The sequence below is a fragment of the Tinamus guttatus genome, unplaced genomic scaffold, assembly GCF_059628265.1.
Source record: "Tinamus guttatus ecotype Peru unplaced genomic scaffold, ASM5962826v1 Tinamus_guttatus_pri_ptg000610l, whole genome shotgun sequence".
In the NCBI taxonomy this organism is placed as follows: domain Eukaryota; kingdom Metazoa; phylum Chordata; class Aves; order Tinamiformes; family Tinamidae; genus Tinamus; species Tinamus guttatus.
In genome coordinates this window covers 77,055-96,308 of record NW_028289144.1, presented here as the reverse complement: position 1 = coordinate 96,308, position 19,254 = coordinate 77,055, and the positions used below count along the sequence as shown (strand labels likewise).

The 19,254-nt window shown below is 62.3% G+C and overlaps 1 protein-coding gene across 1 annotated transcript; it reads right to left on the bottom strand.

Annotated features, from left to right (window-relative positions):
• Positions 1-3,170: 3,170 nt before the first annotated feature.
• LOC104570800 (unconventional myosin-Vb) lies at positions 3,171-18,453 on the bottom strand. Its single transcript, XM_088535062.1, has 37 exons — positions 18,427-18,453; positions 16,210-16,320; positions 15,934-16,096; positions 15,702-15,846; positions 15,355-15,511; positions 14,764-14,904; positions 14,378-14,459; positions 14,030-14,137; positions 13,677-13,789; positions 13,240-13,505; positions 12,932-13,013; positions 12,467-12,607; positions 12,265-12,387; positions 12,039-12,122; positions 11,549-11,698; positions 11,207-11,304; positions 10,990-11,076; positions 10,806-10,917; positions 10,362-10,573; positions 10,094-10,250; positions 9,455-9,694; positions 8,580-8,789; positions 8,238-8,331; positions 7,906-8,051; positions 7,630-7,743; positions 7,256-7,489; positions 7,086-7,183; positions 6,236-6,422; positions 6,009-6,106; positions 5,500-5,630; positions 5,263-5,414; positions 4,863-4,952; positions 4,525-4,675; positions 3,874-4,144; positions 3,608-3,782; positions 3,412-3,492; positions 3,171-3,329 (listed from the first exon to the last, which is right to left on the bottom strand). The coding sequence occupies exons 1-37, from the start codon at positions 18,451-18,453 to the stop codon at positions 3,171-3,173; spliced, it is 5,190 nt and encodes a 1,729-aa protein (XP_088391188.1).
• Between the last annotated feature and the right edge of the window lie 801 nt (positions 18,454-19,254).

Here is a 19,254-nt window from a genome sequence, read left to right as displayed (position 1 = left end):
AGGGACGGGACGGCCCCGTGTGACCGATGGGGCAGATGAGCCCCTTCCCTGCATGCCTGGGGCAGGGGGACCTCAGGACGTGCTCCCAGAGCCCTGAACCCCATTGCAAGGAAGGTGCCAACCTGGGGGGGGGTTGTGGCTGGCTGGGACAAGGGTGCCACCCCTCACGGAGGACACGGGGCCGTCTCCTGCCCGCTGGGCGCTCTGCACACGCAGCTGTAGACCCCGGGGTGGGGGACACGGCGCAAGGGCTATGGGGGCTGCACGGCCCCGCTCCCGGCCTGGCTCCCCTCTTCCCGTCTTCCCCGCTGCCCCCACGAGGGATGCGGCTCTAGGATGCCATGGCCAGAGCAGGGGGCATGCGGGCACCTGGCTCCCTCAGCTCCAGCCGGCCCCTCGGCCCTGCAAGGTCCTCGCAGCACCCAAGGGTCCTCCGTGGCACAAGCCACCTCCCAACACCCCAGCCTGGAGGCCCCATGTCCCCTTTGATGTCATTTCCCTGTGACCTGTGGTGTGCGTGTCCCAAGGGGGCAGCCGGGGAGCGCGGGGACAGCAGGGGACAGCCACCAAGCCCCATTGAACCCCCAAGTCAATATACCTCTCTCCTACCCTCCCACAACAGGGTTGCCCAGCCCGGCCCCTCTCTCCGTCCCTGTTTCTAGAGGATGCGCCTGGGACCAAAGGGTTGAGCCGTTCACTCGCGTTTCTGTTCAATGTTTACACCCCTTTTCTAACTGCTGCTCCAGCGCGGCCGGGGCGCAGCCAGACCGCGGCCCCTGTCCCCCCTCCCCAGGTGTCCCCCCACCCTGAGATGTCCCCTTTTGGCATGTGATTGACCTGACACCTCCGCTCCCGTAGCACATTCGTTGACGATGCCCGCGTGTCCGTAAACACCCTCCCGGTGCTGCTGCCGGCAGGGACGACCATGGATGCATGACAGTGAGATGTTTTGCACTATTTTGACTTTTTTGGGCTCTGTAAAAATATTTTATTATATCTGACATTAAAAAGCACACCCTTCACTGTGTGCCAGGGTGCTTCGGAGAGGGAGGGCACCCAGGAGCCCCAGGTGAGCTGGGGCAGGGAATCATAGAATCACAGAATGCTTCAGGTTGGAAGGGACTTCTAGAGGTCATCTAGTCCAACCCCCTGCACGCACAGGGTCACCTCGAGCAAGTGGCACAGGACTGCATCCAAACAGGTCTTGAATAGCTCCAGAGTAGATTCCACAAGCTCTCTAGGCAGCCTGGTCCAGTGCTCTGTCATCCTCACTGTCAAGAATTTTTTCCTTAAGTTCCTGTGGAACTTTGGGTGCTTCAGTTTGTGGCCATCACCTCTAGTTCTGTCAGTGGCCACCAGTAAAGAGAGGCCAGCACCATCCTCCTCACTGCCTCCCTTGAGGCACTTCTAGACCCTGCTCAGATCCCTCTCAGCCTTCTCTTCTCCAGCTGAACAGGCCCAGCTCCCTCAGCCTCTCCTCATAGGGCAGATGTTCCAGGCCCCTGATCATCCTCATAGCCCTGCGCTGGACTCTCTCCAGCAGCTCCACATCCCTCTTGTCCTGGGGAGCCCAGAACTAGACACAATACTGCAGATGTGGCCTCACTAGGGCTGAGCAGAGGGGCAGGATCACCTCGACCTGCTGGAGACGCTCTCCTTAACACACCCCAGGATCCCATTGGCCTTCTTGGCCACGAGGGCACCCTGCTGCCTCATGGTCAGCTTGTCATCCACCATGACACCCCGATCCTTCTCTCTTCAGAAGGTCAGTCCCCAGCCTGGACTGGGGCCTGAGGTTATTTCTCCCCTAGTGCAGGACCCTGCACTTAGCCTTGTTGAATGGAAGGGAAAGTCTCCCAGGCCACAGCTCTCCCAGGGGAGGTGACACCAGGCATAACCAGTCATAGAATCATAGAATGCTTAGGGTTGGAAGGGACCTCTAGAGATCATCTAGTCCAACCCCCCTGCATACACAGGGACACCTAGAGCACGTGGCACAGGACTGCATCCAAGCGGGTTTTGAAGATCTCCAGAGAAGGAGACTCTACAACCTCTCTGGGCAGCCTGTTCCAGTGCTCTGTCACCCTCACTGTTAAGAAATTTTTCCTTAAGTTCCTATGGAATTTTTGATGTTTCAGTTTCCGGCCATTTCCTCTAGTCCTATCAGTGGCCACCACTGAAAAGAGACCATCCCCGTCCTCTGCACTCCCTCCCTTGAGGTATTTATATACACTGATTTATATACACACACTGATTAGATCCCCTCTCAGCCTTCTCTTCTCCAGGCTGAACAGGCCCAGCTCCCTCTGCCTCTCCTCATAGGGCAGATGTTCCAGGCCCCTGATCATCCTTGTGGCCCTGCGCTGGACTCTCTCCAGCAGCTCCACATCCCTCTTGTCCTGTGGGGCCCAGAACTGGACACAATACTCCAGATGCGGCCTCACCAGGGCTGAGTAGAGGGGCAGGATCACCTCCCTCGACCTGCTGGAGACGCTCTTCTTAATGCAGCCCAGGATTCCATTGGCCTTCTTGGCCACGAGGGCACACTGCTGCCTCATGGTCAACTTATCATCCACCATGACACCCAGGTCTTTCTCTGCAGAGCTGCTCTCCACAAGGTCGGTCCCCAGCCTGTACTGGTGTCTGGAAACCTAGAGTCCTAAGCCTCTGCCCCTGCCCAGAGCACGAGCTGAAGGGGAAGGAGAGCCATGAACATGCATCAGCCTCCTGCAAAGCCAAGACCTTCTCTAGGAGCAGGACAGCTCAACCCTGTGTGCACCAACCTCTACACCTCCACCCAATAAGTCCCTATTTCACAGCAGCCTGTCCTCAGACGTAGCTGTGATCCCACCCCCCAAGCCCTGGGGACAGAGCCCCAACTCCCTCCTTACTCTTGGTTGTGGGACCAGGGGACAAGAGGCCCCCCTCCTGCCACCCAAGGAGCAGAGCATCCTCCAAAGACAGTCTGAGGCTCCAAGTTATCTGCAAAGACTTTTATTTGACTCCAAAGGATTAAAACATGTGGTTGAAGCCCTCAGCACAGGAGCACCCCTGGCTGTGCCACCATCCATGCACATGAGTTTCAGTAAATAACTTCCCAAAGCAACAGGACACAAGTGCTGCCCCCAAGCACTTGGGACACTTGGTCCCAGGGAGTTGAGCCTCGTGACTCACACGTGGGGGAGGAAGAGCAGGCCCAGGCTCTCAGGGATGCAGAGCTCATCCAGGTGCACAGAGGAGGCGGAGAACGGCAGGTGCACAGGGAAGAGGTGACACACGTCCATGAAGAGCTGGCTGGGCGCCGCAGGGTTCTGCTCCTGCAGGCGTTTCTGCAGGGAGGCAGCGCTGCTGTACGGCCCCCTACCCCGGGGCAGGACCTGCAGGCGCCAGGGCAGGCGGCATTGCACTCACCTCAACGCTGCTGATGAAGCTGGGGCTCACCCGCTCCTCCAGCCCGGCGGCAGGCGTGTAAGCCCGTAGGATCCTCACGACCTGCAGGGATGGAGGGGACCATGAGCCCCATGAGTCAGGCCCAGGGCCACCTTCAGGACTCAAGGAGCCCAGGGCTGCAGAGCAGGGCCGGGCAGAGATAGGAGCCTGCAGGTACCTGCTGTGGGGACAGCACAGTGCAGAGGCTACAGATAGCCCCAGCATCCTCCTCGGTAGCCTTCTTCACCTGCAGCAGCTGGGCAGCCTGCACAAGCGGCTCGAGCTCCTCACGGGCTCCGCTCTGGTGCAGCCCCTCTGCCCGCAGCCACTGCTCCAGCTGGCTGATGTTGTACCTGCCAAGGAGAACGAGTCATGGGGACATGGGCACCACGCCAGGTCCCCATGCACCATCCCTGCGTCCTTCTCCCCAGCCAGCCGACCCACCGGAGCTGGATGCCACGGTTCCAGGAGCAGGCGTCCTTGCGCAGCAGCAGGTAGTTGAGGGTGGTGCCGCTGATGAAGAAGAGGAGCTGGCGCAGGGCCTGCTGACCCAGTGCAGCAGGCAGCGCATGGCGGCGCAGCGCTGCGCGCACCGAGCCCAGCTGCTGCAGCAGCTCCGGCAGCGCGTGGCCCACAGCAGCCGAGGGCCAGCGGGAGCCCATCGGGCGAGCAGAGGACAAGCCCTGGATGGTCTCGCTTTCCAGCATCGCAGCAACTGGAAGGACAGAGAAAGCTCAGGGTGGCTTTGCTGGGGGACCCGGCTTGGCCAGGGTGCAGAGGAGATGCTGGGTGGCAATTGGTGCATCCAGCGCCTCAGCTCTGGGGGACTAGTGGCAACAAAGGGGCTTCAGCCCTTGGGCACAAGCGGTCCTGATGGAAGGTAGTGGAGCTGGGCATGACAAGACTGAGCATCCCAAAGGATCCTTCTTCCAAGCCATCCTGTGGGTGTTTGCCATGGAAGGACCATGTCAGCCCATGGCATCTTGCATGGTTCACACCAGAGCCATCCTTGTCCCCCCTGGTATAAGCTGGAAGGGGCAGTCAGTGCCAGCTCGCACCCCACAGAGCACCTCACACCCCCAGACCCGGCCATACCGATCACGGGCTTCAGGCCCTTCTGGGCTGCCTCAATGAGCTGCTGGTAGAGCTGGATGGCCAGGGCACTCAGGCTGCGGCAGGCGCCCTGTGGGTCCACGTGGCGCAGCCGCTGCTCGTTCTGCCGCGCTGTGTTCGCCTGCCAGTAGCTCTGCAGGGCACAGGACAGATCAGGGGAAGCCACTGGGTGCCCATCCAGGACCACCAGAAGCTACAGGGTCCAAGCAAGGAGCAGGGTCAGCCCAACACACGCCCAGACTGTAGGTTCAGAGCATGGAACCCTAAAGCCCAGGCCCAACTGGTCGCCCCATCCTTGTTCAGCTCCCATCACAACGTACCTCGTCCCTGCCATACTGGCGCAGGCAGTTCAGGAGCCGGTAGGTGTTGGCAAGCCACAGGGCCATCACATCAACATCATCACCCTGCTTCTGCAAGAGGGGACAGCAAGGGGCAGGGTAAATCCCAGCATAGGGTCAGTGGGACTCTGCTAGCAGGAGCAGCAGGTCACACAGCAGCTCTGTGAGCTATTACAGTCTGGTATGGGCTTGCACTGGTCCCCTAAATGCAGGGAGCCACATCCTCCCTGTCCCACAACAGGACACCTCAGCTGGGGACCAGCAATGTCCAGTTAGGCCTCCTAGCAAGAGCCAGCAGCACCCAAGGAGACCCTGGCAGCACCCAAGGGTGCCCTCCTACCCCAGGAGGGAGCCAGCGACAAGCCCACCCTCTGCCCAGCACCTTCATGACTCTCTTGATGGCACCGATGGCAGCATCCAGCAGCACGCGGGCCCTCGGCTCATCACAGCAGTGGTCCGCGTGCCGGTAGCACATGAAGAGGACGTAGGCTGGCAGGTCCGGAAGCACCCCGGGGCTGCTCTGCGCTCTGTAGTCTGAAGAGAAGAGACCCATTAGTATCCAAGGAGCTATGGAAGACTGAGGTGTGGATAGGGGATCTGCCCCCCTTCCAAATCTTACCTGTAATGACAGCCTTGGTGATGCGCCCTTCATCCCCTGCTCTCCATGCCAGCATGGCCCAGGGCTGCCCAGCTGTGGATGAGACCTTTGCAGGACCTGCTGGCTCCTGTGCTGGCCAGGAGGCCTCTCTCCTTGCTGAGGAGAGGAGCACAAGTCAAGTCTTGCCATGGGACCACGACTGGATCCTGTCCCAGAGAGGGAATTGGGAGCTATTAGCTACCACTGGCTCCAACTGTCCCCTCTGAGGGACTTCAGGGTGGCTAGCCATCCACTCCAAGGCTCAACTCCTCTAGCCATGGTGGAAAAGGGGAAGGATCCCCAGCCCTGTGCCTTTCATGCCACAAGTACATGAGAGCAAAGGCCACCACCTGGGTGCTCCCATTAAGGGACACAGGGTGACATGAGCCCCAGCAAAGCAGCAAGAAGGCCCCATCCTCCCAGCCCCAAGCAGAGCTCTCAGCACCCAGCTCTGCAAGGGGCAGCTCCCCGGCTGCTGCCCAAGCAGCTACTTGCCCACAAGGTCCTGGATCTGCCTCGCGTAGACTCGCAGCTGCTTCTGGAGCTTCAGCGTGGTCCTCTCCTCCTTCTCCAGCTTCTGGGCCAGCTCCTGGGCAAGGACAAGGCATGAGGCTCAGGCAGCCTCCCCCAACGCCCTCCCGATGGGACGCAGCATGCGGGGCCTGGTGGGGGAAGCCGCCCCCTGCCCTCTCCCAGCATCCCGCTTTGCCCTCCTTACGCAGTTCTCCTCCTTCAGGCGCACAACGTGGTGCTGCAGCCCCTCCTGGCCCTGGTGCCGCTGCAGGTCCTGGATCAGAGCTGCCTGCTGCTGGCTCAGCTGCTTGAGGGAGCTGATGTCCAGGTGCAGCCCTTCCACCTCCTCCTCGTGCTGCTGCTTCTTCTCCTGCAGCTGGCTCGCCAGCAGCCTGCAGACCACAGGCCAGGCCTCAGTTTCCCTACCTGGCCCATGCACCAGGCTGAGCCATCACCCACTGCCCAAGCACCACAGCAGCTGATGAAGAGGCCTTGGAGAAGAAGCTCAGTCAGCCCTGAGGTAGCATTTGTCCCTCAGTGCCTCTGAGCTGGCGGCTCTTCCCTGCTTGTGCACTGTGGGGTGGCAATACAGTCTTAGCTGACCCCTGGAGGATCTCCCTCCCTGCTCTTGTCTTCCTACATCAAGCCTAGAGCACAAGGTTCATGCAGGTTTTTGGGCCAGCCTGGCTGGAATGTGTCCTCACAGCATGGTGACCATGGTGGGCTAGTGGTGGCCAGCTCCTCCAGACACAGGAGGAGCCACCTGGGGGGTGGTGGCTCAGCAGGGCATCCTGAGGTGGCATATTCCCACCTTCAGGGCCAGAGCATCTTCACCCTGTGCCCAGGAATGGGGCTGCAGACTTGAGGAGGGTAGGAGTCCCTCACCCAACAGCTAGCGAACACGTGGGAACGCACAGGAACACACGGTTCCTGCCCACCCTGGAGAGCCCATCCGTGCCCCCCGGCCTCCCACCTGCACCAGCTCAGGGACCAGATGCTGGATATGACCCAGCTTGGCTAGAGGGTCTCCATGGAGGTGCCCCACCAGCACTCACCTATTGGCAACCTGCACCGCATCATACGCGTGCTTCAAGTCATTGCCTGGAGCTGCCTTCTCGGGGCTCCTGGCCAGCCCCAGCATCTCAGCAATGTTCTGTGAGAGGAGGACAAGTGAAACAAGCTGCTGCTGTGGCCAGCCCTGCGCACAGCGGGGACGGCAGCTCACCCTGCGCTTGAGGAAATCCAGCGGTTTCTTCTCCTCGGGCTCCGCGTGTGCCCGGGCCCTGTGCAGCTCCTCGCGGGTCCGGGCCAGCTCCTCGCTGACGGCGTTGAGCTGCGCCAGGAGCAGCAGATAGGCCTTCTCGAAGGGGTGCTGGCCCGCGCCACCATCAGGCGCCACTTCATTGCCTGGCTGGGATGGCTGGCCCTCCTGCCCTGGCTGCCAGCGCTCCTCGGGCCCCTGGCCACAGGGAAGGGGACAGTTTGGCCAGGAGCCCCCAGCACATGCTGGGGCACCAAGGGACGTCTTTCCCCCATAGGGCATGGTAGAGAAGGGACCGGCCGCTTCCGTCTCCCATTGCCACTAGTGTCACAGCTTGCCTCAGCCTGAAGGTCGGAGTCATCCCGAGATGGAACCGTGGACACTGAGGACACGTAGCTGCTCTCAGAGCCCAGGAAGCTCTCAGATGAAGGGGAGCGTCTGAAGGTGCTTTGCTGTATGGGGAGAGAAGCACGAGGCTGTTTTACCCCATCCCAGAGCCCTGCTCAGCTCCCACAGGCAGGATAGGACCCCCCCCCACCCTGTGGGGCAACAGCTGGAGGGAAGATGGTTTTGGGCAGCCCCAGGTTGGCTCCACCGGCACACGTAGCCCTCACCTTGTGGAAGGCGACCTCATCGCGCAGGTTGTCGTAGCTCTGCTCCAGGCGGGCGTACTCCTTCACGAGGCTCTGGTAGCGAGCACGCTCCTCCTCGAGCTCCTGCAGCAGCCCACGGCTCTCCCTGGCTGCGCGCTGGTGCTGCTCTGCGGGACGGGCACGCACAGGAGACGCTTGGGGCTTGCTCTGGCCCAGGGATGTCCCACAGGCGGGAGAGGGGATGGGTGGCTCTGGGCACCCACCAAGGGGCTTCAGGGACATGAATGAGCCTGGAGGACCAGCCCGTCCCCCCCCCACCCGGCTCTTCCCCATGGGCACAGGAGACCTTTTACCTTCGAGATCCTGCGACTGCTCCAACGTGCGCTGGATCAGGGCATCCCTCTCCTCGCCCAGGTGCAGTTTCACAGCCTCCACCTCCACTAAGCGCTGCATGAAGAACCAAGGGGCAGATGGAGCCAGAGCCCCATACGGGGCCAACCCTGGCTGCCACCCTTGCTCCTCAGCCCAGGCTTCCAGGGACATTCTGGAGCAGCCCAGAGCACTACAGCCTTGCAGATCCTGGATGGGCACGTCCAGGATCCAGGCTTCATCCAGGGCTAAGAACCAAGCTTGGAAGGCCAGGGCTGCCCCAAGGGACAAGGTGGCACCCGGGACCTTCTCCCAAGGCATCAGACCTGTCTGAGCTCCTGCACCTCACGGGCCAGGCTGCTCTCGGCGCTGTGCTGCTCCAGCTGGGCCAGCCGCTCCTGCAGGTGCTGGACACGCGTGTCGCAAACTGCCTCCTCGCACAGCCGCCGCATCTCGGCCCGCAGCCCCTGCACCTCCTCGGCATGTGCGGCCGTGAGCGCCAAGAGCTGCTCCGACAGCCGCTGCTTCTCCTGTGCCTGCAGGCAGAGCACAGCAGGGCCGGGTCAGGACACCAGTGCCCCCACTCAGACCTTTTGCAGCAAACGCAGGAGTCTGGGTACTCCATTCCCCACCCATCTGAGCTGTCAGGACCCCCGAGTGTTGTCACCCAGTGTGGGGCTCCCCTCCATGATGCACCAGCCCAGGAGAGGCCACACACAAGATCAGCTCTAGCTTTACAGCCCCTTCCTCACCACCTGGACCACCAGCTTTCCCAACACCCAGAGCCAGCATTAGACCCCTCTGCTGCCACCCCTAGAGACAGGGCAGCAAGAGCCGCTGGTGCAGGTGGAGATGGCAGAGGCTGCCAGCAGGAGAACGCAGCATGCCAGGACAGAGCCATTCCCAGCTGCACAGCACCTTGCTGTAAGGGTGCACCCAACGGAGCACCCAGAAGGGAATGCAGCCTAGGGATGCACAAAGCCGTAGGGAAGCACTAAACACCCAGGAATGAGCTAGACAGGTGACTTTTGCCTGGTGACACATGCCTGCAGGGCCAGCTCCCACCCCATGGCCAGGAGGGGACCCAAGACATGGAATGCTCAGATTCCAGTTGCTACCTTGCAACTAGGAATTGTGGATGCAGAGGTGGAGGTGAGCTGAAGCAGCACCCTGGGACTGCTGCACCACCTGTGACACCCACCTGCTCATCCAGCCTGCACTGCAGCTGCATCACCTTGATCTCCATGCCCTTGTGCAGCTGCTTGTAGTGCTCAACGGAGCGCGCCTCGGCCCGCAGCCGCCGCAGCTCCCGGCGTGCGCGCGCCCGGCGGTAGCAGCACTGCAGGTAGATGGTGGCCGCGCGCAGGCGAGCGTAGCGGCCGCGGGCCAGCCAGCCACGCACGGCCGCCTGGAGCACCACGGCCTTGCGGTGCCGCAGCAGCTGTGGAGGGAGACACGGGGTGGGAGCACTGCCAGGCAAGGGGACACTAGGGGAAGCCAGGGCAGTGCAGCTGGGGATGCTCAGGGTTGGTCTGTGCCAGCACCTGGAGGTGGAGGGGAGTCCATCCCCACTGCATTGCACTTCCCGCAGGCAAGGCGCAGCCTGGCAAGCAAGCACAGCTTGTCACAGGAAGGTGACAGCATTGCAAATAGGGACCAGGGTGACAGAAAGGAGCTCCCAGCTCACCCCAGCACAGCAGGGTGAGGAACCCTACGTCCCAGCTCTGCCTTGCAGCGGAGAAGGAGCACATCAGGGCTGTGCCACGGCCACCCTCAAGGCTGCAGCTTGCCCCTAACGCAGCCAAGTCCCCTCCTTCCCACTGTGCCACTGGGCTCCTACCTGCTGGTACAGGCGTCGGGCAAACATGCCGCGAGCAAAAGCCTGGATGGTGAGGGCAGCCTGGCGTAGGCGCAGATAGGAGCGCCGGGCCAGGGCCATGCGGACGCTCCTCTGCAGCACCACGGCGGCCCGCGTCCTGCGCAGCCGCTGCACGAGCCTGCGGGAGGGCACAAAGCGGGGAACATCCAGGGCAAGGCAGAGCCGAGCACAGGCTCAGCCAGGGCTGCCCCGCTCATTGCGGGGGTCTCTGCACACTGGCCCTGCTCACCTGCGTGCCAGCAGGCCGCGGGCGCAGCGCTGCAGGCAGAGGGTTGCAGCGCGCACCCGTGCCAGGCGCCGCCGCACCAGCCAGCCACGCAGGTGCCGCTGCAGCAGGACGCAGGCCTCGCGCAGCCGCCGCGAGCGCAGCCCCTCCAGGTAGGCCACCTGGCCTGCCCGCAGAAACACCTTGCTCTTGCCGCACCGGTACTTGCTGGGGTCCTGCGTGCAAGCAGGGAGAGGGGACCAGGGTAAGGGACAGTGCAGCCAGTGCCCCCCACGCCACGGGGCGCTGGGACTCGGCCTTCTGGCTCGGCCTCCCTGGGGCTGCAGCATCCCTGTTTCCCAGTGCACCCATTCCTGGCAGTGCTGGACCAGCCCAGGAACCCAGAGGGGATGGGAGAGCATCTAGCAGGGATGCTCAGGTACCAGCACCCACAGGGAGGGCTCTCACCTGGAGCAGCCTCTGCAGGGCCTGGTTGCAGATCTGCCTGGCATCGGTGCCCAGCAGCTCCTCCCTGCTCACCAGCACCCGGTAGCGTTCAAAGAACTCCTGGTACGTCCACCTGCAGAGAAGGAGCAGGTCTGTGGGCACCGCAGCCAGCAGGAGCCCTGAGGGCTGCTGGGGCAAGGGGTACCTGGAGGGGTAGCCCAAGGCGCTGATCCTGATGGTCTCCAGCACCCCGCAGGCTCGGAGCTGCTCCACTGCCCGCCTGGAGTCAAACCTAGGGCAGGGAGGGACACATGAGAACAGGCAGGGACTGCCCAGCATGTGGGGCCCTCCTGGGCTAGGCCAGGCAGGACACAGTGTGGGGGTGACGGTGACAGCCGCCGTGTCCCCAGCCAAGCACTCACACGAAGGGCTGTTTGCTGTCGTTGGGCTTGATGCAGCGGACGTAGTGCGGGGTGGTGCTGCCCAGCGTGCCCATGAGCTTGTGCAGGGACGCTTTGAACTGCGAGGACAACACGAGCGTGGTCAGGCCCTGCAGCTGCATCCTGGCTCCTACAACACTGCAGCTTGCAGCTGCACAGAGCAGGACAGAGCTGCTCTTCCCCCAGGTTGGGGCAGAGAGTCCAGGGCTGGCAGAGCAGCCTGGGGACCCCATAAGTCCCCTCATGGCTACCACATCCCTGGGCATCCATGTCCCTTGTCCCCCTCCCTGCCTTGGGGTCAGGGCTCAGGTCCCCAGGCCATACCTGGCTGGCAACAGACTTCTTGTTCTTGCTGTTCCCAGGCAGTGACCTGCGGCCAGGGCGACTGGCCAGCCTGGCCCCACTGGACCTGCGGGGCTGAAGGGACCCGGCGCCGTCCCCATCCTCCAAGAAGAGCTCAGCGAGCAGCGGGGACTGCAGCAGAGCGGAGTCAGAGTGGGCAGAGCGCACACAAGCATCTCCCCACCAAGGCCACCCAGGAGCCAGCACCAGGAGATGGAGCCAGCTCCATGCATGGCCCCTGCTACAGGGCACTGCTCCCAGCTGTGCCTGCCAGATGTGCAGGAGCCAGCAGTGCTTCTGCCTCCTGCTCCCCTCCTGCTTGTCCAGTGCAAGCCCTGGACACCCTTCCTGGGTGCACTTGGGACCTCCCCAAGCAGAGCTCTTGGCATTAATCCCACTCCCTGGAATCACAGAGGAATCGGGCAGGGATCTGACCTCCTCCCACAGGGGCTGTTCTGGGCACAGCTCTCACCTTGCTGGCTCGCAGCAGCCCCACCAGCTCCTCGGGGACAGTGTCCCTGTTCTTCTCCACAAACCCATGGCACTGATATTCCACCTAGCAGGGGACAGAACCAGCACCAGCATTAGCCTGGCCAGGGCCCTCAAAGGGCTACCAGCAGGGTCTGCTTCCATAGTCTGGGAGGTGCCTGGACAGATCTTGGGGCAAGATCCACCATATCCATCATGGTTCTTCCTACCTTGCCAGCAAAGTGGCAGACAACAAAGGCATCCGTGGGCCTCTTGGGCTTCTGGAAGTGGGAGCTGCCAAGATGAGTCTGGTAAAGCTTCTGGGCCCAGCTCCCATCACTGCCTTGGGGCATCTGAAAGGGCAGGTGCATCAGAGGGTCACCAGCAGCTCCAGGTGGTCACAGCCTCCTGCTGCCAGGATCCTTTGCCCACCTTGCACTCCTCATTGAGCAGGTCCAGGATGCCCAGCCGGCCCTCGATGAGCTCAATGCATGGCTGGTTGTCACAGAAGTCAACAAATACCCAAGGGATCTCCTCAGCCACGTACTCTTCCTGCTCCAACTTGAAGACATGCTGGAGAGGAGAAAGAGCAAAAGACTGAGCTGGAAGGGGTGGAAGTGACCAACCTCCAACACTGGCTGCCCTTCTCCTGGGCAAGGGAAGAGCAGGCAGGGGCACTTTTAGCCATGTACTGCCTGGAAAAAGGAGAAGGCATCTCAGCCTGGTCCATGCTCAACTCCAGCAGCCTTCCAGAGTCACATCTGCAGCAAGGGGAACTCAGTGACTTGCTGTGTTCCCAAGGCAGAGAGCCAAAGGCAACAGCAGGGCTGGGATGTGCAGGGCGCCCTCAGTAGTTCCCAGTGTTGTGGGGAGCATGGACATCTTTGTGACACCTACCAGGTTGAAGAGCTGCTGCAGCTTCTCGTTGGCATAGTTGATGCAGAACTGCTCAAAGCTGTTGAGCTCAAACATCTCAAACCTGAGAGACGGAGAGGACTGACCTGAGGTAACCACAGGGCACAGCCCCCCCATCCAGCCTACAGCTCCACAAGGGCGAGGAAAGTCCCCTGAAGGTTGGCACAGCCACCCAGGTGACACCAACGGTGACACAGCCCAGCCCAGAGGAGCGCTCCCTGCCCAAGGACAGGCTGCCATGGCCAGGCTCCCCACTGCAGAAGAGCTGGCTGGAGCACAGCTCCTCTTACCCATAGATGTCCAGGATGCCAATGGAGGTGTGGTGGCCCTCTGGGGACCGCAGGGCACGGTTGACCCTACTCGCCATCCACCTGAAGACTTGCTCATACATGTGCTTGGCCAGGGCATCGCGGGAGTCAAGCGCCTGCTGCCTGGACAGGGGTTTCATGTAGGTCTCCCCGGTGGCGACCAGCTTGCGGTAGCAGAGCCAGCGCGACACCTGCGTGGCCTCGACGCCCAGCAGCGCACAGAACAGGCCCAGGGCTGCGTCTGCAGACTGCACACAGACAGGGCCCCGTCACAACAGGGGACACAGATGCAACCCATGCTCAGGTGGGATTCCCGCAGCCAGAGAAGCCCAGGGTATCTGGATCCAGGGTCATGCCCCATGGATGCGGCTGGGCACCCTGCCAGGGCACAGGGACAGCAGCAGGGGGCTGTCACCCACCTCTACAGAGCAGCCATCGCCATGGCGGTCCCTGGCTCTGATGGCGACATTGCCCAGGTGCAGGATGGCAGCCAGGACACGGAAGAGCTCCAGCTGCTCGGCCTCCAGGACCCCTGTGGACACAGGCATGATGTGACAGCCCCCTCCAGGCCTGGGGCCCTGTGCATTGCACAGCTGGAAGGGAACATCTGGAGCAGCAGGGAGGGGGTGCCCACATCTGTGGGGGGAGGGACAACCAGGCTCTTCCCCAGAGCCCCCAGTGCTGCTGCCAGCAACGGGGTGAGGGTGGTGGGCAAGTGGCTACGGGGACCAGCCCAGCCCACCCGAGAGTGCCCCAGAGTGTAGGGCAGTACCCAGGAGCAAGAAGGCCTGTCGGGTGCTGTCCAGATCAGCGGCATCATCGGTGCCCTCCACACGGGTGCACTGGCCCTGGCGCGTGTAGTGGAAGGACTCGGCTGCACCTGCAGGCGAGACAGCAGCCCCGGCTCCCGCAGCCGCCCCCGGCTCCCACCACCCCGACCCTGCACCAAGCACAGGGGTGCCCGCGTGCAGCAGCAGAGCTGGTCCAGGGTCACCTCCAGCACCCGCTGGCAGCAGGAGGGACCCCGCACCAGGCCACCCCTCTGGGATGGGAGGCAAGGAAAGGGGGATAAGCACTGTGCTAGGATGCAGCTGTGCAGGGGGGACATGGTGGTACTCACGGAGCCCCAGGCCTTGGAGCTCCGGCAGGGCTGCTGATGCACAGAGCTGGTAGAAGATGTGGTAGTTCCTCTCTGATTTTGCCTATGGGGGAAAAAAAAATAGTAAAGAGCTTTGAGTGGCCTGGTCACCTGAGGGCATCAATTGCCAAAGAAGAGGGGGACCCTGGCACTGTGCCCACCCACTGCAGTGCAGGTGTCCTCAACTTCTGCATCCAGGACACTGTCCCCTTTCCCAGCTCAAGGCAGGGCACCAGGGTTATTCCCCAGGATGATGCTAGGACATCAGGGTTCAACCCAGCTTCCCACAGGAGCTGCAGGACACAGGGGACCTCAGCAAGTCTCCAAGCTCCTGGGGCTCCCACACAGCCCTGTCCCCAAAGACCCACCTGGAAGGTGACCCGGGACTTCTCCAGCAGGTAGGTTTTGATGGTGGCCCCCGTGACATAGGCCTGGCTGAAGCCAATCTCTATGTACTTCCCAAAGCGGCTGCTGTTGTCATTCCTGGTGGTCTTCGCATTCCCAAAGGCCTGGTGGGGAGGAAGGTGGGTCAAGTTAACCCCGTGAGCTCTCTGCAGAGAGGTGTAACCCCCAGCACTTGTTTTGCAGTTGTAGTATCACCCACCAAGCCTGCAGCAAAACCAGAACCACCCAGGTCCTCCGCCTCTCCCACGGATCAGCCCAGCAGTGCTGGGAGCCTGGATAAGGCCATAGGGTAACCAGGGACAAAGACCCTGTCCTCAGTGTGGGACAAGAGCTCCCTCAGCTCACGCCAGAGCTGTCACAGCACAAGGGCATGGACATCTAAGGAACAAGATATCCGTGCAGCTCAAGGGAGCAGAGGCCTAAGATCTATTTGAGCCTTTCCAAGCCCAAAAAGGCAGGAGGGATCAGCCAGGGCTATGAGGAGCTCAGCAATGCAGGGGCTGCCCCTTGTCCCCATGCAGAGGCAGCCTTGGGCACAGGGGCAGCAGACCCACCTCCATGATGGGGCTGGAGGCCAGCACCTTCTCCTCCATGCTGCAGTCGCCCGGGCTGCCGCCCACCGCGGTGAAGTAGCGCATGGCAAACTTGGCCGACGCCGTCTTGCCTGCGCCTGACTCGCCGCTGATGATGAGGGACTGGTTCCTCCCATAGCTGCGGGAGGAAGGTGCCACGCTGGGACAGCCCCGCAGGAAAGGCTCACGGGGAGACACCGCGGTCCAGAGCACATTGCGGCCTCCAAACACTTCTATGCTCCCAAGTTGGGTTCATCACCCTGGGCAGTGGCAGCTCTCCCTCCATGCCAGGGGGGACAGTGCGGGGGACACCGGGGAGGGTCTCTCACCGTGTCATCTGCTTGTACGCTTCCTCGGCCAAGGCAAAGATGTGGGGGTCCATGTCCCCGACCTCACGGCCACTGTAGGCGTAGATCACCTCCTCCTCATAGATGGGCAGCGGCTTGTATGGGTTGATGGCAACAAGGATGATGCCTGGGGGCAGAGGGATGTGCCGACCCGCTGCCACGCTGGGGCAGCACGGTGCGTGACAGCAGTCCCCGGGGGGCCTGTGGGACTCACCGCAGTAGGTGTAGATGGCGTTGGCCTCCAGGAAGCGCATGCGGAGCGAGTGCAGCACAGCCGGCTCGTGCAGGTAGCTGAGGGCCACCAGGTCATCCTCGCCAGAGAGGCAGTCGGGGTTGCAGAGAGGCGGCAGCTGGGACCCCACGGGGTAGACCAGCTCCTGCAGGGATGCACGGAGGGGAATCAGCACCAAACCGGGCAGCACCAGCCCCACGGGCAGCTCTGCGGGTCACAGGCGCTGCCAGCCCAGGGGACATGCAGCTCCAGCCCTACCGAGGCATCATCCAGGCGGAGATGGAGAACATTGTCTCCTTCCCTGTAGCCCCTGGTTACTTCTGCCACCCTCCAGACCTCAGTGCAGTGCGGGATCCACACACGGGCACCCTGCAGGGACACAGCAAGGAGAGGAGCCCTGCAGAGCCCTTGGCCAGGCAGGGACAGTGACCACCAGGCCACAGTGCAACCTGTGCCTGGGGGGCTGCTCTGTGCACAGCATCACTCCAGTGCCCCCATTTGCGCCCCAGCAGGTAGAGCAATCCCAGGGGCTTCTCCCTGGGACTGGAAGGTTTCTGTAAGAAACAGCTCCCTAGAGCCACCACCTCTACCTTCCCAAGTCAGGGAAGATGCTCCTGTGTCGACCAGGACACAACCCCAGCGGCAAACAGGGCAGCGACTCCCATCCACACGGCACGTGGGTGGGTTAGAGCCCCCCAGCACCGCAGGATGAAGAGGGTCTATAAAAAGGTGCCTCCCCACCACCCGCCACGTACATCACGCAGTAGCAGCCCCGGTCCAGCCCCGCCATCTGCCACAGGCGCTTCCCGCAGTGCCAGCTGCTGCCTCCCCTGCGAGGGGAGCCAGGGCATCCTCTGCACCCCATCCAAGGCTCCTCTGCACGCACTCCAGCACCCCGGCTGTTTTCCAAGTGGGACACATCCCCCTTTACTTTTATCCTGACGCTTGCATGGCTGGTCACAGGGACTTTGTGCAAGGCACCCACCAGCATCTCCTCCTGCTGCGGGTGCCAGGCTGAGGTGCCCCCTGCACACACACCAGGTGCAAATGAAGACAGAAAACAAATGAAGACACCAGCTCTGCTCTGGACCCCTTGATTCCAGGGCTAAGACATGGGAAAATCCTTTCCCTGCACAGATAGGGCTGCTCAGCACTGGTGCAACAACCACGCAACAGCACCAGCCCCTTCCACAAGATGCAAAACCCAGGTGAGAAGAATCAGGCTGCAGATGTCCCCATGGAGGTAGGGTCAAAGCCTTGGCACAGGTGACACCAGCTGGTCCCACATCCCCTCGCTCGAGTCATCAGACCTCCCTCAAAAAGAAAACCCTCAAATCCCTCCTCCTAGAGGAGGCAGCTTCACTTCCAGGCAGCATTAGGGGGAAACCTGTATCCATTTCCACCAGCTCCAGGAACTTTTGCAGAGCAGCAAAGGGGCCCAAACCTCCTCTGCTCCCACCCCAGCTGGCACCACCAGCCTCTCACTAGAAACAGGGGCTAGAGAAAAAAAAAAAAAAAAAAAAAAAAAACAAACAAAAAAAAGCATTCCTGTTCTGCTGATTTTGCAAACCCAGGCGCCTTGACTGGCAGCAAAGGCTCCCGGGCCGCAGCGTGCAAGGCACATGTGCTAATGCATCGCTGAAGTTGATTAAACAAGCCCTGAACAGTCTGAGTCTAGCAGGGAAGGAAGGGGCCGCGCATGGGGCTTGCAGCCAAGAAGTCATTAGGAAACCCAGCCTTGGACTCCAGACTTTTTTTTTTTTTTTTTTTTTTTTTTAAAGAAAAAAGGAGCAGGATCAGGTTGCAGGGACTCAACCAGGGCAGCAGGAAACCAACGTTTGAGTAGCAGCCCCTGGGAGGAGCAAAAATTGCCCAATCTGCAACAACGCTTGAAGGCACCAGCCCAAAAGCAACACCAGGAGAAGGAGCATCCCCAGTGATCGCCTCACCCCGGGCTCTCTGCTCCAGCCACTGCCTCTTTCCAAGGAAGCCGGGAGCTACCAGGCATTAAGGAAACCCCCAGCCCAAAAGCACAACCTGGGAAAATTCCAGGCAGCCGCTGCAGGGCTCCTTGCAGGAGTTTCAAGTGCCACCAAGGCAGGCAGGGTGTTTTGCAAGGAGGGCCACCCCCGGCCTGCCTGGCCCCATGCACGGGGCTGCCGGGGGCTTTGGGGACCCCCGCGGAGGGACGGTGCCCCCCAGGAGCCGGGGTGCCCACAGCACGCACGGGAGCTGCCCAGCTGGGTGTCACACCACGCACAGCGCCCACGAGCCGAGCGGGGCAAAACGACCCCCGGGGCAGAGCCTCAGCGGGTCGCAGGGACCCCAAGGGCTCCCCCGCAAAAAGCAGCCGGGGAACCGCCCGCGAGCCCAGCTTGGCCATCGGGGCCGCTGCCTCGTGCAGCCCCGGGCGCCCCGCGGCTCCCGGCTGGATGCGGCCTGGGAAGGGGGGCCCCCTCTCCCCCAGCCCCTCACCTGCCCGTACAGCTCCGCCGCGGCCATGGCGGAGCCCCCAGAACCGCCGCGGCCTCCCAGGGCCCTGCCCCGGGGCGCCCTTATCGGCGCTGCCGCTAATTGCCGCTAATTAGCGGCAGCGGTGGAGGGGGGGGCAGGACGCCTGGGTCCCCGCCCCGCGCGGCCGCTGGTGCCACCTCCCGCCCCCGGGGCCCTCGAGGACCCCCTCCCACGGTGCCCCTTGTCTAGGGCGCCCTAAACCGGGTCTGATGCAGAGACCCCCCCCAACCAGGTGCCCTGAGATTCCCTGCCTGGGACACCCAAACTCCGGACATCCTGACCCCCACCCAGGACACCTGAGTGTCCCCTGAGTCCCATCTCGAGCACCCCCAATCCCTGCTCAGGGCACCGCAGGTCCCCTCACCCAGAGCATCCCAAGCCCCCAGCACTTGGGGCACCCCGAGGGCCCGTTGCATCCCAGACCCCCTCCAAGCCCCAGGGCACCCCGAGCAGCCCCATCCAGCCCCGCTCCCCTCCATCCAGGGTGGCACCCGCAGCCATGATGCTTTGCAGGGGGCCCGTGGGTCCCTGCTGAACGTGGGTGCCCCACGAGTGGAGGGTCCATGTGGCCTGCCCACCTCCAGGGCACGGGGACCAAACACAGAGGCGCTGGTGACACTGGGTTGGCAGCAGAGAGAGAGGCCAGGCCCCATCCCCGCATTGCCCCACTGGGATGGGGACAATGTGGAGGGGACGTGGCAGTGCCCCGGGCACCAGCTGGCTGCAAGCGGAGTCCCCAAATCCACGGCAAAGGAGTAGGCGAGGAACAGTGATGGAGCAAGGGGGATG

Bases quoted from the DNA above. Each gene is read 5' to 3' on its own strand.
- LOC104570800 (XM_088535062.1), bottom strand. From the start codon at position 18,453: ATGGCCGCGGCGGAGCTGTACGGGCAG. The intron at 8,790-9,454 runs GTGGGTGTCACA...CTCTGCCTGCAG, and splicing joins AGTGCAGGCTGGATGAGCAG to GCACAGGAGAAGCAGCGGCT. The intron at 8,052-8,237 runs GTAAAAGGTCTC...CCCGTCCCGCAG, and splicing joins GCAGTCGCAGGATCTCGAAG to AGCAGCACCAGCGCGCAGCC.